Source organism: Rhipicephalus sanguineus, unplaced genomic scaffold (genome assembly GCF_013339695.2).
Source record: "Rhipicephalus sanguineus isolate Rsan-2018 unplaced genomic scaffold, BIME_Rsan_1.4 Seq49, whole genome shotgun sequence".
In the NCBI taxonomy this organism is placed as follows: Eukaryota; Metazoa; Arthropoda; class Arachnida; order Ixodida; family Ixodidae; genus Rhipicephalus; species Rhipicephalus sanguineus.
The window spans coordinates 4461-21003 of record NW_023615361.1 but is presented as its reverse complement, the minus strand read 5'-3'; the positions used below and the strand labels follow the sequence as shown (position 1 = coordinate 21003).

The window sequence follows — 16543 nt, the reverse complement described above, 5'->3', positions numbered from 1 at the left end:
GTTGTACCACATGCCTGCCACACCCGCGAGGTAGAAAACCAGGTTGCTCAGCTTGCCTGCTTCGTCCCATTTATTGGGGACACTCACCCGTTCGTAAATCGTGAGCCAGTCTTCCACGTCGGTGCCATCCGCGCCGGTGAAGATAGGAGGGTCGCGGATACGGGGGACACCGGGACAAGCGTTCGGGGCAGGAGGCGGCGTTTGCTGAGCGGCGTCTTGCGGCATGGTAGATGGCACGGTACGGGATCGAAGCTCCAGGGGCATCAGATGGTGACCGAAGTTGTGGGGACGGTACAGCACTCTCCACCACTTTGTAAAGGCGTTTATTGACGGCGGGATCGACGGCGACGATGCGCAGCGACGACAGTAACGACAGAGCGCACTCGCAGACTCACGAGCAAGAGCACGAGGGGCGTGCTCTCCGAGAAGAGGCAAAGAGGGCGACCCACTAGAAGGCGCTCAAGAGGACGGCCCATTACAGCGTTCTAATGCTTCTGTACATTATTTCTTTCTTTGTATCTATCTCAAATTTTTGTTCACGGACTAGGCTGATTTTTCACTCACAACCAACGACGCCGACGCCGACACCTGAATTATACTGCGAAACGAGCTCTTTAACGCTATCGTGTTAAATTGTAATTAAAATTCAAGTGAGGCCAGAAACTCGGATAAGTAGTAGTAATAGACTTTTATTCAGCCAAATTCATAGGCCGAGCATTTCGACCGCCTGCGCGATCAGTCGACGCTGTTCTTCCTCCCCTTTGGCGCCGATCCAGTCGAGCCAGGTGGTGATGGAAAGGAAAGGGGGAGGATAAGAGCTGGATTGCTGAGCAGTTGGGCTGTAGAAAAGGCAGTGTGGCAGGTCTGCATATGTAGATGGGCAATTGGGACAGCAGGGGTCCGATCTATATTTATAAAGAAAAAGGCGAGAGGGGGTGATCAGGCAGTTCATTTGGATGTGCCGTAGAATTCGAGCCTCTAGTAGAGTGAGCGATGGATGAGGAGGAGGGTAAAGACGCTTGTCGAGTCGGAGCTGTAGGTATACCTCCTTGATAGTATGGCGCAGCGAGATCTTCCCATCGTTCTTGACGGAGCTCCCACTGTCTTCCGAAGGTGTGGGCCAGGGGATGAACGGTGCCCGGTGCAATATATCACGGGCGAGCCGGTGAGCCAGCTCATTGCCGTCAATCCCCGAGTGCCCAGGAACCCAGCGTAGGAAAACAGGGGAAGGTTGCAGTGCATAGACAGCTTGCTCAACCTCCTGTTGGAGGTATGGGGGTAATGTTCGGTTCTGTATGTTACGGATGGCGGCGTAAGAGTCAGAGTATATCGTGTACTCGGGAAGTGAAGGGAGGGAAGAAAATGATTGTAAGGCGTGGACAATGGAAATGACCTCGAGCGAAAGTACATCGGGTGGGTGCAGGTATGGCCCGCTGGTGTGGGTTTCAGGTGTCGAAAGGTGTGGATGGTAGATAGCGTAGCCGCATGAACCCCGAGGAGCCACGAACGAGGCATCCGTATAGGCGACTCCCTGTGTAGAAAAAGGAGGGGAATGATGCTGCGCTGCCGCGTGACGACGGCCGGCGTGAAGAACGGGGGACATGTTGGACGGGAGAGGAAGGATACGAAGGTTGGGAGCAGGGGTGCACGCGGGAGAAGGCAAGGTGGCAACAGGAACTGGAATGTGAGGGATACCCGCTTGGGCCAATAGCCATTGACCCTGACGGGTAAGAGAAAGACGCGCAATCTGAGAGTCGTGGTGGAGCGAAAGAAGAGAACGTAGTGGATGGAAGAGGCCAGTGGCAAAGAGCTTAGTGGTAGAGGTAGTGATAGGGAGATTGAGAGCTGCCTTGTAGAGGCCTAACAGAGCTCTTTCGAGGGTGTTAAGTTGGGTTTGGGTAAATTGAACGTAAGGTATAAAGTACAGGAACTTGTTGAGGGCGAGCGCATGGGCAACACGGCACGCATGAGCCTCGTGGAGACCCGACTGCCGAGTGACAACGCGTCGCAGGAGGTGAGTTACCGAGTGGCAGGTCCTGACAGCGTGATGGAGGGCCTGCGCGTTCTTGGCCGCATGCAAAGGGAAGCCAAGAACTTTGCATTGTTGAACGGTAGGAATGGGAGAGCCAGAAAGATGCAGGGAGATGAGATCATTGTGGGAGCGCTGGTAAGCGGAGCGATTGAGTAAAAGCAGCTCAGATTTTCTGGAGCAGGAGACAGGCCAGCAGTGGATAGAAAGGAAGCGATAAGATCTAGGCCACGCTGTAAAGTATCCTGCACTTGTCCGGGAGATCCAGACGTACACCAGAGAGTGATGTCGTCGGCATAAAAAATATGATGGAGGTCAGGAATTCGGATAGTTGGGAGGCAAGAGGGGCCATAGCCATATTGAATAGGGTAGGAGATAGTACGGCACCTTGAGGAGTGCCGCGAGTGAGGGAGTGCGGGTTGGACAGATGAGTATCGACTCTAAAGCGAGCTACTCGATTAGAAAGGAAGGACCGAATGTAAGAATACATGCGGGAACCACATGAAAGGGAGGAGAGCTGAGCCAATATGTGGTCGTGGCAAACACCATCGAATGCCTTACGGACATCAACGGTTACAAGAGCATGAATCTGATTGCGAGAAGGTGAGAGAAATGTGTGCTGGAGGACGAGGAACATGTCCTGCGCACAGACGCGACGTCGGAAGCCGATAAGAGAATGGGGGAAGAACTCTCGCGCCTCAATAAAATCAGACAGGCGAGTCAGGGCCATTCGCTCAAAGGTCTTGCCTACGCACGACGTCAAAGAGATAGGGCGAAGGTTAGAGAGGGATGGAGGCTTGCCCGGCTTCGGAATCATGCAAATGAGAGAGGATGTCCAAGAGCTCGGAAGACAGCCGCTGTCCCATGCTTCGTTGAATGTTTTTAAGAGGAATTCTTTAGCGTTGTCGGGAAGATTGCGGAGTGTATTATATGTTATCTCATCCTCGCCGGGAGCCGAGCGATTAGAATGAGTTGCCAGGGCAGCTTCAAGCTCCCTGAGGGTGAATGGGCGGTCTAGGTCTGGGTTAGTATCGCCCACAGTAATCTGGGTAGGAAGGTGTTAAGGGAGGCGGGAGATACAGAGAGGTTAAATTGTCAAAGACATCAGACGGAGTCCCGTGAGTAAGCGCTTTAGCTAGGGTGGGAGCAAGGGCAGGCTTAGTACCTAATAGAGATCTAAAGAGAGACCATGTGGATCGCGAGTGCAAGGCGGAGTCGAGGCCGTCACACAGCGCGTTCCAACGAGAGTGCTCGAGGGATGCGCCGTAAGCCACGATTTCAGCACGCAGAGCATCAATGCGGGAGGGAGAGTTGGACGTTATGCGGCTGGTAGCGAAAAGAGCGTTGTAAACGTTTATGACGACGCCATAAACGGAGAAAGTGAGGATCAGGGTCAGGAATGGGGTGTCGAAAGCGAGCGCGACGGCTGCTGGATGCCAGTGCTGCGGAGATCCGCGATGTCCAGTCGTCGTAACTTTCATATGAGTCAGAAAGGAGATTAGTGCGGAATGCCTCCCAGTCAGTGTGAACTACTTGGCGTGTCCGAGTCATGTGGGAAATGGAAGTGGTGATGTGTATGAGAAAGTGGTCACTGAAAAAGTTTCGGCTGACACCTGCCAATGAAAAGGAAGGGAACCCCGAGAGAAAGTGAGGTCGGGTTGTAGTGAAGCGCTGTGAGGCAGTGCCCGCTCGAGTAGGGGTGTCAGGAGTGTTAAGAAGGGTGAGGTGACGTTCCTGGGCAAGACAGTGCAGAAGGCGGCCTGGTTGAGTGTCTGGGGGTAACCCCAGAGCCTGTGAGGAGCATTGAAATCACCCCCAAGGAGGATATGGGTAGTCAAAGGAAGAGAGTGGAGGAATTTGCCAAGGGCATTGAACAAAGAAGATGTGGCAGGGGGATTGTAAAAAGACATAAGGGTGAGAGAGATGCGAGAAGAGGGTTGGTAATAGACCACACAACTAAATATTTAAGGAGAGTGGAGGGGATGTCAAGTGGTTCGACGGGAACGTCGGTGCGTACATAAATGGACGCAAGTGGCGTGCCCGTCGTAGCATGGTAGGACGCGGTAGCCCGGGAGGGTGCGGGCCAGTCCGAGTCTCCTGGAGAAGAAGAAAATGGGGTAGGAAATGGGCGGTTGAGGATATATTGGTGGAGAGGGGTCCTATTATGGTGAAAGTTGCTGCAGTTCCACTGCAAAATCTCGAGGCTCCTTTCCAGGCGCCATCTAAGTCATTGCAGTGGCGGAGGCGCTTGTGCGACCGGTTCCTTCTTTTTTGGCGGGGGGAGCGAGTCTTGCAGGGAGTTAAGCATAGAAGTGAAGGATTCCAATTGCTTGGATTGGGTTTCGAGGGTTGGGAAAATCCGGACAATCGAGGTTTCCAGTTGAACCAAGCGAGTGTGGTGTGCGGTGGTGGTGGTTTCGACCATGTCAGCCAGTTTGGCTACATGGAAGTCGGAGGTCGGGGCGGTGAGCGTGGCGAGTTTCTTATTCAACTCCGCGAGTTCGGAGGTAAGAGAAGAGGTAGTGGTTCTAGGGTCTGCGTCAGAGCGTGGATTTTCTGCTGTAGCTCATCTGAGACGCGCTGTTGCTCGCGCTGATTGCGTTCCAGCATTGCGAGCCGGAGATCGAAGGAACGGCTCCCGTTACCCATAGATGGTGAGGGTGTGTTGTTAGAGGAAGGAGGGTACTGCGGTGACGCGCCTTTCACTTTAGCGGCGTAGGATCCCGGGGTGGATGTTGCAGGGGGTGAACGGAATTCATGCGTCGAAGAGGAGGGCAGGCATGGCTGGGTGGTTCGGCGCAAGGCTGTGCGACGGAGAAAAGCGGCTTTGGCACACTCCCGCTGCTTAGCAAGGAGGAAAGGGCAGGTGTAGTCGAGAGATGAATGAGTATTGACTTGGCAGTGGATGCACCAAGGTTGGGCACAAACGTGAGCTGCAGGATCTGCGGGCAGAAGCGCTGCACAGCGGTGGCACTTGGCCGCAACGCTGTGCTGAGGGCATTGGTGAGCACGGTGCCCTATAGCAAGGCACCATGTACAAGTAGGGGGCTTAGGTTTATGTGGGCGACATAGGAAAGAGACGCGTTTAAAATATACAAAGCGAGGGATGACGGTTCCAGCAAATGTTATGAGAACGGATTCAGTGGAGCCCATCATACGTGCAGCGAGTATGTCAGTAGTGAAAGATTCGAGGTCGTGCAAGAGCTGAGCTGATGTGAAATGACCACAGACGTTGTGTATGACGCCGAGGCATGAGATGGGAGGATTGGGTGCATATGGCTTGATGGTGATCGGCTTACCGTTAAGTTCCATATTCGTAAGAGAGAGGAGGATGTGGGCAGTGAGAGGGGAGTGTGTTTTCAGGAACACAAGGCTCTGAGCTGGTTTGGCCTGAAGGGTGACTTCCGCGCTGGTCTTGGGCGAGAGATTTGCGGCGGCGATGATGGAAGCAAGCAAGTCGTACAGAGGTAGTTTGGGCGTGAGTGTCCCGGGTGGAAGTTGGATACCGACGGTGATGAGCTCGGTGCGCGGTCGGGCGGTCGAGGCAGGTTTCCGGTTGGCCCTCACGGTGTTCCAGCTGCCTTCAGGGTATGAGGTATCTTCGTTTCCTTGGCATGCCGTGAAGTCCATTTCTGTCGAAGTGTCGTCAGCCGCAACAGTGGAGGGCGAACCTGTGGGGACTAGAGGAACGCCGCTCTTCAAAACGGACTTGTCGGCACACAGAGAACATTCATTGAGCATTCCAGGTGCAGATCCGGTGGGAACAGCATCATGCGCGGCCGATTGCGACGCCGACGCAGTATTGACGCTCTTGGGATCCTGATGTAGCGTGGTTATGCTGGGAGTCTCAAGGACGCTTCCAGCGTTGCACGTTGCTGGAGCGTGCGCGCTGTTGGGGAACGCTGCCGGTTGATCGACGGTTGTCGGCGTGCGTCTGCTGACGTCTCCAGACAATGACAGCGTAGGTACGGCAGTGGCAGTGGCACAACAGGAGGCTGGGCTTACCGGTGGGGCATCATTTGTTGACGGTGGTACCGAAGGCTCGGCGAGACGCTGCATTACGGAGGCGCAGGCGCGGCGCGTTAGGGTTAGCGCGGCGCCGCGCCGCTTCGGATTTCTGAAGGGGCCTGGGGGGCCAGCCTGGGGTCGGATCGGGACTCGTATGGTGTCCACGTGTCGTGGATCCCTACTACAAGGAATAGTGAGCTTGTCCAGAGCCGGGTGGGGCCCTGTACTGGGCCAGAAACACGTGAGAACAGAGCACGGTATGCAGCCAGCCAGACAAAGCGGCGCCACCTAGCGGCCCCCATGTGAAGATATAAATGTTGCATATAAAGTGTATGTTGCAACGCGCAGTAGGCGTGGCTGTTCACACGTCTTCTCGATAACAGTGGCGTCTAGGGCGATGAAGCAGGTTCTGATAGACTTGCGAAAACAATTAGACAAAAAAAAATCACAGCATATCCACGGAGTGAATGATGATGAGTGGGCGAAGCTGCGTAGGTTCATCGGTAAACCCTGAATCTTCCGTGAATTCTGCCCAGTACATCATCACCGACGTGAGATCGGGCGCGTCTATACTAAAGGTTCGATGAGAGTTATGACGACTTGCAGCTCACTTTAATTTTACATGTACGCTGTGAATTTTCATTGTTTAGAAAACCATTGCTTTAGAAAACATCTGGCGTATTTCGTTAAGCAGCTGGCGTCTTTTCGTTTTGCTTTAGAAACACCTGGCGTTCTTTCGTTTTGCTTTTAGAAAACATCTGGCGCCTTTCGTTGGTTTATTTCATCAATCAACGGCGTTTTGAACTAAATTTTTATTGTTTAATTACGCACAGGAGAAATCTCACCAGGCACTACCTTGGAGGTAAACAATGGCTGCTAATGGGAATGAGAGACAGAAGAAGTCGGCTTTTAGCTAACACTTACACTTCTACTTATACTCACGTTTCCTACAGGAACATGCCAATGGCTGCTAATGGGGAATGAGAGACAGAAGAATTCGGCTTTTAGTTAACGCGCACGCTGCGAATTTTTTATTGTTCAACAACGCACAGGAGAAATCGCCCACCGGCACCACCTTGGAGGTCAAAGCGTAAGACTGGTTACGCACTACGACGACGACGAGGGACGAACGGGTGCCGCCTTAAGGAGCTTCGCTCCTAAAAATTGTTGAAGATGGGAGTATAGTCTCGCGGGAAGAAAATTCTTCATCTAGCGTTAAGAAATTCAGTGAAGGCACAAATGAATTGAAGAGTAATATTGAGCTCCTTATCAAATTGCTACCGGCTTTTTAGAAACACCTCTAAAGTGCGATAACTTCTATGGAGACACTGTACATAATTCTTATTCTCAGCTTAGCCAATATGCTCGACACGAAACAGATGACTGTTAATCCTGATCAGAAACATAACGTCGAATACTTCCGGGCAGTACATTTTCCTCAACAATAGTTCGACGACTTTTGCACGATATCTTGATGTCCCGTACGCAATGAACATAAATTAGCCCTACAGGCATAGAACTGTAACCAGAGAGCGAGAGGTACGTCTGGAGGAGGTCCTGTATTGTGATATTCTGCGACGAGGAGGAGGGGTAATGTTCGCTGCAAGCGGATCTAGCCTTGAAACATATGCCTCCAATCGCCCAAGCTGGGCACCCTTTTTCAAACATTTGAGGAACATTAGGCATATTTTAGAAGCACTGGGCAAACGAATGAATAAGGAGATGTGCACAACGTTGCGGTACAGTGCACTAGTCAGTGGCATGTGAGCCATTTTAGTCTTGTGGATGTTGTGACCTTTCCTTACGCATGTTCGCAATTTTAAGTAAACTCTTCCATCTGCTGTCTGTCTGCTTAACGACACCAGACAATATTTACCTATCGTAAGATTTACAATCCTACTAGAACAAGCGCTTGTTCTCTGTTCTTCGTTCGTGATACGTATCTTTCGCGCTTACAGAAGCTGTGAATAAGTACCATGCTTGCTAAAGTATAGAACAATGTGTTCGCGTTGTGCGCAGACCTCCCATAATAACAAATTCTAGTTGCACAACGAACGCCGCATAGTTGCACATGTGTACGATTTCCATGGCGCGTGAAGAATGGCAACGGCGTACTTATTTACTTCAAACAGCATCATAGACATACTCATTATTCTGGATCGGTTGACGGACAACTTGCAGGAGACTGCAGGTCATAATGTTATACCATTGCGTCACGCTAAACAAGGCATTACTTCAATCCCTGCACTTTTACGCGCTGTTATTCCATCTGTCCACTGTGATTACGGTGCCATGGCTCTATATTTTCTTCGTCAGTAATATTCGACTTATTCGCGCGTATGGCCGATCCACAGATGCATCACAGGAACGATGTTCTGCTATTTGTCGGAGGCCATAATGACCATGGCGATCTGTTGATTTTCTTGTTTTCCTACGTCCGGTGACAGTCTTTATTGGTAGAAAGCGATGACCACATGGGAGCTGAACACCTTTTAGGGATACGGAAAATGCGTGTCGCCAGTGATTGGAACACCCCTGTCACGTTGCGTAAGACGGACAGGTATATCAAAGTAGTCAGTCATTTAACCGATGCTAAAGGCCAGATTTCTGTACGAAATGCTTCCTCCGAATTTCCATATTCTTGCTTTCTCCGTGATCGCATATGTCTAGACAGCGCTGCAGCGACTCTTTCAAGCTCTTAGCGCCTTCTTCAAGCTTTCATGTGTTTGTGTGCGAGTGAATGCACGCCAGTAGACGTTCAACTGCAACTTTGTCCCTCTGTTCACCTTCCCCCAGAGTGAGTGAGTGAGTGAGTGAGTGAGTGAGTGAGTGAGTGAGTGAGTGAGTGAGTGAGTGAGTGAGTGAGTGAGTGAGTGAGTGAGTGAGTGAGTGAGTGAGTGAGTGAGTGAGTGAGTGAGTGAGTGAGTGAGTGAGTGAGTGAGTGAGTGAGTGAGTGAGTGAGTGAGTGAGTGAGTGAGTGTGAGTGAGTGAGTGAGTGAGCGAGCGAGCCAGCTAGCCGCTAAGGCGTCACATAGAAAACCTCTTCACCAAATTTATTCAGTACTCGCACTACCCTTTGTACCTTGCCCCAGAAACCTGAATGAAACAGGTACTCCCATGCTAGTGGCCCTAGTGCACAAGCATGCATTGCGCTGGGCCACCACCGCGTCACCAAGATTAGCTTCGAGGCAATGAGCACCTTGCGCCTTCCATAATAGATAAGGCCAAACGCTCGCGCGAGATCATTCGGTGGAGAAATGGAGGAAGCCGCGCGGCCTTTGGCGACAGCCCGCTAAGGTACCAAGATACTGCAAGGAGAACATAGTTCATCCGCCAAAGCCTGGCTGCCCCCTCCCAACACAAACAAGAAGTTTGCGCTACATCGGCAACATCACTGGGGAGGTCACTGATACGCGGTTGTTTCATTATTCATGGCAGCGCCTTCTGCACCGCCACTGACGGGTGAATAGAGCAGCCGCTGCGTAACATTCGCGCCACAAGATACCATCTTGGCCGGTCTCTGTTCATGCTTTTCACGAACAGTCATGCGCAACAGCCTCTCATTGCTGCCCGCGCGCCTGGTGCATCTTAGAGAACAAATTGCCTGAATGGCCAACCCTCCTACTGCGAATCACCTGATAAGCTAAACAAGAGGCAAAATTTTGTCCATATTCACGCAGATTCAGTAAGTAGCACATTTTAATGGCCTTCACTTAACCTATTTTGAATGCCTAAGATGATGGCGTAAGAAATCTCAGTAGTTATGATATGACATTGCTTAATATCTTTACATTCAAAGTGAGCGATAGGATGCTATAGGTATGCGTTAAGGGTAATATCTTCAGAAGACTCCTTTTCTTGTTTTCAAAGAGACTCTCGGAACATTAATGAAGTAAAATACATGCATGTGCCGTGGAAAGGTAATCAGCGCGTTTGATCACCTGGAAAAATCCTGAAACAATTCTGAATATTTAAAGCCAATCGCAACGCTTAAAATATTGGTTTCTGAAAAAATACGTGTAATTCTCACCAACTACGATTACTGATATTGTTTAAAACGTGTTACACCACAGTTATGTTTTTCTCGATCCGTGCCTTATTATTTCCCCTGCTTACTTTCAACCAAAACTTGGTCTTTAAAAAATCAACTAGGCTCCGAGTTCATGAACCTGTGTGTGCTCTACTGTCTTTTAATTCCAAAAATGCATGTAACCGAAGACGATGGCCAGACAAGCCAAGTCCCTAGCACTGCATCGAAAATAAACACAGTTCACCTTATATCCCATTAATTATCGTATAGGTATTTCTACATTTTTTCCATCCATTTCGCAACAGCCGACGGTGGCAATAGGGAATTATTTATTAAAAGAGCAGCTGCCTCGTCGGCCTAATATCAGCCATAATAGAGGTTCAAGATAGGCCACGTGTACTAAGAAACACGACCCGCACACGTATTTCACAAGTGGCGCAACTACTCGGTCCTTGCATTGGCAAGCTATTAGTTTTTAAGCAAAAGAACAGGAACGAATCTTAAAATAAAATGGAGATTCAACCTAATGTCTTTATTCTCGGTGGCTCCCTCTCTTCTATTCATGCGTGGTGTGTTGCGTCATGCGTCGGTGATTGCAGTGACTGCAGTACTGTTAAGTGGAGGATGGTTCAGATGACACGAGAGACCACTGTGCTTGATGAAAAACGTCGCCCTTTATCATTCACTGTGTGTGGTTATCCTTTACTTGTGATTAAGCAGGAAGACTCGCAAAGATAACGCAAAACAAAACAAAAAGAACCTCCCATTATGTTGACTTTTGGTGAGGCAACTGTACAGGCAGTAAAATGCGTTCGTGCGAAGGTTATCGCCCGTGTTCAGGTCTTACTCGAACAGTTGTTAAAGAGGCATAACTTAATACGTTAGATTTCGTAATGCTTATGTAAGCTTGTACCTGCATATTCTTATTTAGGGATAGCTGCTTCACCGTGCCGTCACGGTGATGCAAGAGTTTTCGATTATGGGTGGCGGCACTATGGCATCGAAAATTTCGCGATGACGCCATAAATGTTCGTTGCCGCTGAAATTTGGAATACCGTACCAAGAAACTAAACGACTCGACCGACCACTGATTGAACGCAGGCGTTTCTTCTTTTCATGCGCTGCGAAACCATTAGACTATTCAACGCGTAAATTTTGTGCCAGTTGGTCGGTGTGGAACTTGTGCATATTAGCAAGCGCAGCGGAACAAACACAAGACACGTCCTATCTACGTGCCTCTTTCTCTTGTGTTTTTTCCGCTGCGCTGGCTAAGATGCACAAGTTCCGAAACCATTACAGATTACCGATAATATATACTTTTACACTACATGCCTCTTAGCATGCTTGCACGGAATATAAATGATGAAAAGGGCGGACTTTGTGCTTTTAATAACCTCCTCACACCCGAAAATATTCTATGATGACAGGTTCCTCTTAAAGGTCGCTTCTTATAAGCTAAGGATAACTAACAGGCAATAATACCACGGAAAGTACAGAGGGTGTCATCTGTAGTAATTAGGATATAAATGTGAAGAAAGTAAAGTGGATGAAAAGATAACTTGCCGCCGGCAGAGACCGATCTTCTTTCCTTCATTCATAGCGAGGGTCTCGTTCTGGCAGACATGATGCCTTCAGGTTGTATGCGAGGGATTATTGGTCAGCTGCCGGCTAGTAGAAATACTAGCCGGCTTGAAGAACTAGCCCAATCCCACACTTTACGTAGAAAGACCACGTGCTACGTGACGCCAACAGGCAGAAAAAAAAAGTGTTCCACACTCGCCGCCATGGCTGCGATCGGCACTGACTAACACTCCTAGGTTTACATACACATATATACCCCATAAAGTGGACGGGGTGTTCAGTGGTAGAGCCGTAGCTCAGTGGTAGAGCATCGGACGCGTTTTCCGAAGGTCGCAGATTCGGTCCCTGCCGGCGGCAAGTTATCTTTTCGTCCATTTTACTTTCTTCACATTAATATCCTAATTACTACAGATGACATCCTCTATACTTTGCGTGGTATTATTGTCTGTTAGTTATCCTTAATACATTGTCTAACAACGAAAAACGAGCCCTTAAAATTAATCTTCTTTCCTTCATTATTATGAGCTAGGCAGTCGCAATTCTGCAAAAGCACTGACCTGCAAAACCTGCACGGGAATGTATACTCTCGCAGGTATACTCTCGCTTGTGTAAATGATGATTACACCTGAGGGCACACACACGGCATAGAACCATTTACTGAAGGACCGAAAGTAGCCTGCTGTCAAATGCTCAGAGAAAAAGGCTAGCTGATGTATAGATGCATTGCTAACCAAGCGCTGTCAAGCTATTCGACATGTACCGCCCAGATTTTCGACACCGTGTGTACGCAACAAATCAATGCAACCGCCTATTGCTTCAGGCAGTCGCGATATTTACAACACTAAGTGTACAAGCCGCCTAGGTAGAGCTAAAGATGTAGGCAAATGATCAATGGCGCTTTTTTTATACGACCTTCTCTCTTTCCTTTCATTCTTTTTATCCTTCAATCCTCTTGCCCCAGTGCAGGGTAGCAAACCGGACGTGACTGATTGACCTCCCCGCCTTTCCCTTTCCTCTCCCTTCTCGCTCTTATTTTTACGGCGTCATTGCTCCTCACTCCTCGATCCCCACCTATTTCTTAGGCGTAGAGTACAAGAGCGCTCGTTTCTACCCTCTGTTCTACTGTGTATTTTTTGCTTCCTTTCCAAGCACTCTCGTCTGCTGGTGGTTATATTGGCGGAAGGGGGCCCATGAAAAAGCTACCACGACCTCGTAAGTTAGTGGAGAACGGCTGAGCGATTGTTTGACCGGACAATCGCCGCCAGAGCTAAATGCATCGAACAGGCCCGCAATGCCGTTCTGATACTGCCTTCCCTAGCAGGCGTGAGTATCCGCATACCGAGATACACTCTCTTTTTGATGTTTCACCAAATGTTCACGTTAGCCGGTGGCATACCGATATGACCCTCCGCACGTGTATGCCGTTTTTTTTTATCACGTGTATGTGTTCCTCGCTCTTCGGTTCTCGTGCGTCTCTTGATTTTCTTGAAATGGAGGGCGTCTATACCGAAACGCGCGTCTCGGAAAGGAAACTAGAGAGTTAATATAATAATAATAATAATAATAATAATAATAATAATAATAATAATAATAATAATAATAATAATAATAATAATAATAATAATAATAATAATAATAATATCTGGATTAGGGGGTTTAACGTCCCAAAACCACGATATGATTATGAGAGACGCCGTAGTGGAGGGCTCCGGAAATTTCGACCACCTGGGGTTCTTTAACGTGCACCTAAATCTAAGTACACTGGCCTCCAACATTTCCGCCTTCATCGAAAATGCAGCCGCGGCGGCCGGGATTCGATCCCAGGACCTTCGGGCCAGCACTCGAGCGCCATAACCACTAGATCACCGCGGCGGGGCGAAACTAAAGAATTAGGCAAAATAAAAAAGGCAATGAAGAAGTCAGGAAAGAAAGTGGGACAGCGGAAGGAAGGAGAAACAGGAGAGAAAGTGAGGGATGTTAACCAGTTTAGCACAACCGGTATGCTACCCTGCACAGGGGAAAGGGATGGGGGAAGTTGAAATAAGAGTAAAGAAAGCGAAGAAAAGTGAGCACACGCACAACGTCACAGAGCGGTAGTCTTGTGTGGTATACGGCATCAATATCAGTCGACAGCCGCTCGTGCAAGCCTGTCGTCCTTAGGAATTTTACCAATGCCTTCGTTGCGTTAATTATTGGTCATTTTTCGGGGCGACATTCGACGATTGTTGCTAGCGACATCGGTGCATGGCCAAAGTGAGCGAGAGCGATTGCGAGTGATCGTCTCTACACAGCGTAGCGAGGACATTCGCAGAAGATATGCTGCAAAGTCTCTTCGACACCACAGACGTCGCAAAGAGCGTTGTTGGCAATGCCTACACGAAACGAAAAGTGACTTTGTGAAAGCCACTCTTAGCCATAACCAGCATAGCACTGTGGCCTCTCTTCGACGGAGCCTAGTAGGTATTTGAAACATTAACGGAAGGAAAGAAACATGGATAAAAGGCGCAAAAGATTGCGACCTAGATCAGATGTGAAAGCGAGCCATGAGGTGTTTACGTGGCAGTCCTAAATGTCTATTTTTAAAAGTTATTTGAGGTTAAAAAAAAATGGTTAACAAGAAAAGTGAGCGTACCAGCCGTGCATGAGTGCACCAGCTTCTCGTGTACTCCGTTTATTTCGTCTTTGCATGGTTCGCGTGAGTAGGAAAAAAAGAATCGGGGGACACATCGGGGATGCAACAATGCAGATAGGCTTGCCTACTTGCAAGATATAGATCACCATAATTTGCACGCAGAGGAGTAAGCGCTTTAGTTTTACACCTCTAGCAAATGCTTCAACCAACAGGTTTTAGATACAGCTAGTTGTATCAGTGGGTATAATTATTGGGTGAAGGTCAACGTAGGTAAAAGCAAAATCAAGAAGCAAAGAAGCGAATGCGAATAAAAGAATAGTATCTCTGCGCTCGTCTGGCTGCACGGTGAGAGCTACCCCATTAATTCTTTTTTTCTGAAAGTACCTCATTTTCCTTAAGCTAGTAATGTTTGTAAGTCAAGGAGCGAGGTAGACTTGCTGTACATAACATCAGCGAAGGTTGCCGGCCAATGATGAGTAGCTTTACGCTACAAAAATGTTTGTAAGTTCGACCTGAGTTTTAACATTACCAATGCCGGTAAAGTGGAATGTGTGTGGTTTTTTATTTTACCTCGAAAAGGAGCACACACTCCGTCTATTAGCCACACCGAAAAAAAAAGACGAACAATATCCTCGCAAAATACAGAAGCGCGAACAGGCGTTAATAAGAAAGTAAATTACTGTACACTGTGGTGGCCTGTTGGTTACCACCGTTGAGAGAAAAAAATCTAGAAGGGCTTACTTTTCTCCTGTTTCTCTAGCGCAAAACAGTGAAGACGATATTTCTCACAATCCCGTGTTAGAAAGTGTCAGCGGCCGCCTCATTTCTGCGAAGGCTGGAAGCCATTGTTCTAGTTCTTGGTGGGTCGTCAGAACCAAGAAACGAAAAGCGCGAACACGTATAACGAAATAAATGTAAATATATAACATTTTCCTCGACGTCCACATAGCCTCCAGCCTTTCAGTGGCAGACATAAAAGGCTGCGCGAAATGGATATTAAAGGCGCTGCTAGAAGCAAGGGGCAAACTGGGAAAAATAGGAGTAAGCAACACTTCCTATGGCCGAGGCATAGCGCGTTGGGAGTGCCCGGCATGCATATAAATCCTTTCACGATCAACCTCGTAAGTAAATGGGTTCTGGGTCCCAAGCTGACGGTTATGCTGTTGTACTTCGGTTTTCCGTCGCTTTGATGAGCTTTACAACTAAGACACTAGTGGACCATGGCGACTTGGCAACGTTTGTTGCGTTACATTTTCGTACTTGCAATACGGACGATACCATCTTAGGTTGCAACTCTGTTTCGTTCTTTAGCATTCACCCAATTCGTAAAGAACACAATTACGTAAAGAAGACAACTGCGTAAAGAAGAGATGAAGTCAACGTTAAAGAGAAAATGGTAGGTCAGCCGCCGCTACGACCGCTCGGATATGAGACGGCAGCACGGTAATTGTCTCCTGCCCTCTCTTCACTATGCGTTGCACACATCGGGTTTGTTTATTTGTTTTTAAGCGCCGTGCGCGAATTTCCTTCTTCTAAATATATTTTTAAACTTCGTTCTCTCTTCCCTCAACTCGATATGATTTCTGCGAATGCCGCCCACCCTCTACTCCTCTCTCTTTCATGCCAATGCTCTCTGAAAGCATCATCAATGAAAGAAGCTCGGTTTTTCTTTCAGTTCTTGTCGATCTTTCGATCGATCATTGTGTTTGTGATTTTTGTTGCCTACAGTCGGTCCTAACAAGACGACCTTCGTCTGTTTTAATTTTCTGTGCGTAGGCGTTTGCTCGGTGTTCAGATTTCTTATCGAGAAACTCCTCGCATTCGTGCGAATGTCGTCGCACACAGGTCTTCAGAAACACGAGAATATTACTCTCCCCTCTCCCCTTGGCATGAATAGGGCCTTCAATTCCAATGTGACGCCAGGCCCGTAGACAGGGGGGGGGGGAGACCGGGACCCCCCCCCCCGAAATTTTATGATACATGTTGTTTTACCGAAAATAAATAGTGAAAATAGGCGTTTTTCTCAAATAGTCAAGGCTTTCAGCAAGTGACCCCCCCCCCCCCCCCGGGAAAAAAATTCCTCTCTACGGGCCTGTGCGACACGTCACGCCAACGCATCTGCATAGCAATGCCCGGACGACGCTGGGGGGACCCGGTCTCACATTCACACGTGCGACAAGTGTATACGACCGGTGATATGTGTGTCTGTTTTCTCGGCACCTTGCACCTTGTGCAGTGGCCGCTATGTATATTTTTTACGCAC

General features: G+C 48.7%; 1 protein-coding gene and 1 pseudogene across 1 annotated transcript; both read right to left on the bottom strand.

The window, feature by feature from the left end:
- Positions 1 to 849: 849 nt before the first annotated feature.
- On the bottom strand, positions 850 to 3051 carry LOC119377561 (uncharacterized; annotated as a pseudogene).
- Positions 3052 to 4731: 1680 nt separating this feature from the next.
- LOC119377560 (uncharacterized) lies at positions 4732 to 6263 on the bottom strand (the record flags this gene model as incomplete). The annotated part of the gene is made up of 2 exons (XM_037646970.1): positions 4732 to 5046; positions 5261 to 6263. Coding segments are annotated over 2 exons (1318 nt in total), but the record flags the coding sequence as incomplete, so codon positions are not given.
- Positions 6264 to 16543: the final 10280 nt, after the last annotated feature.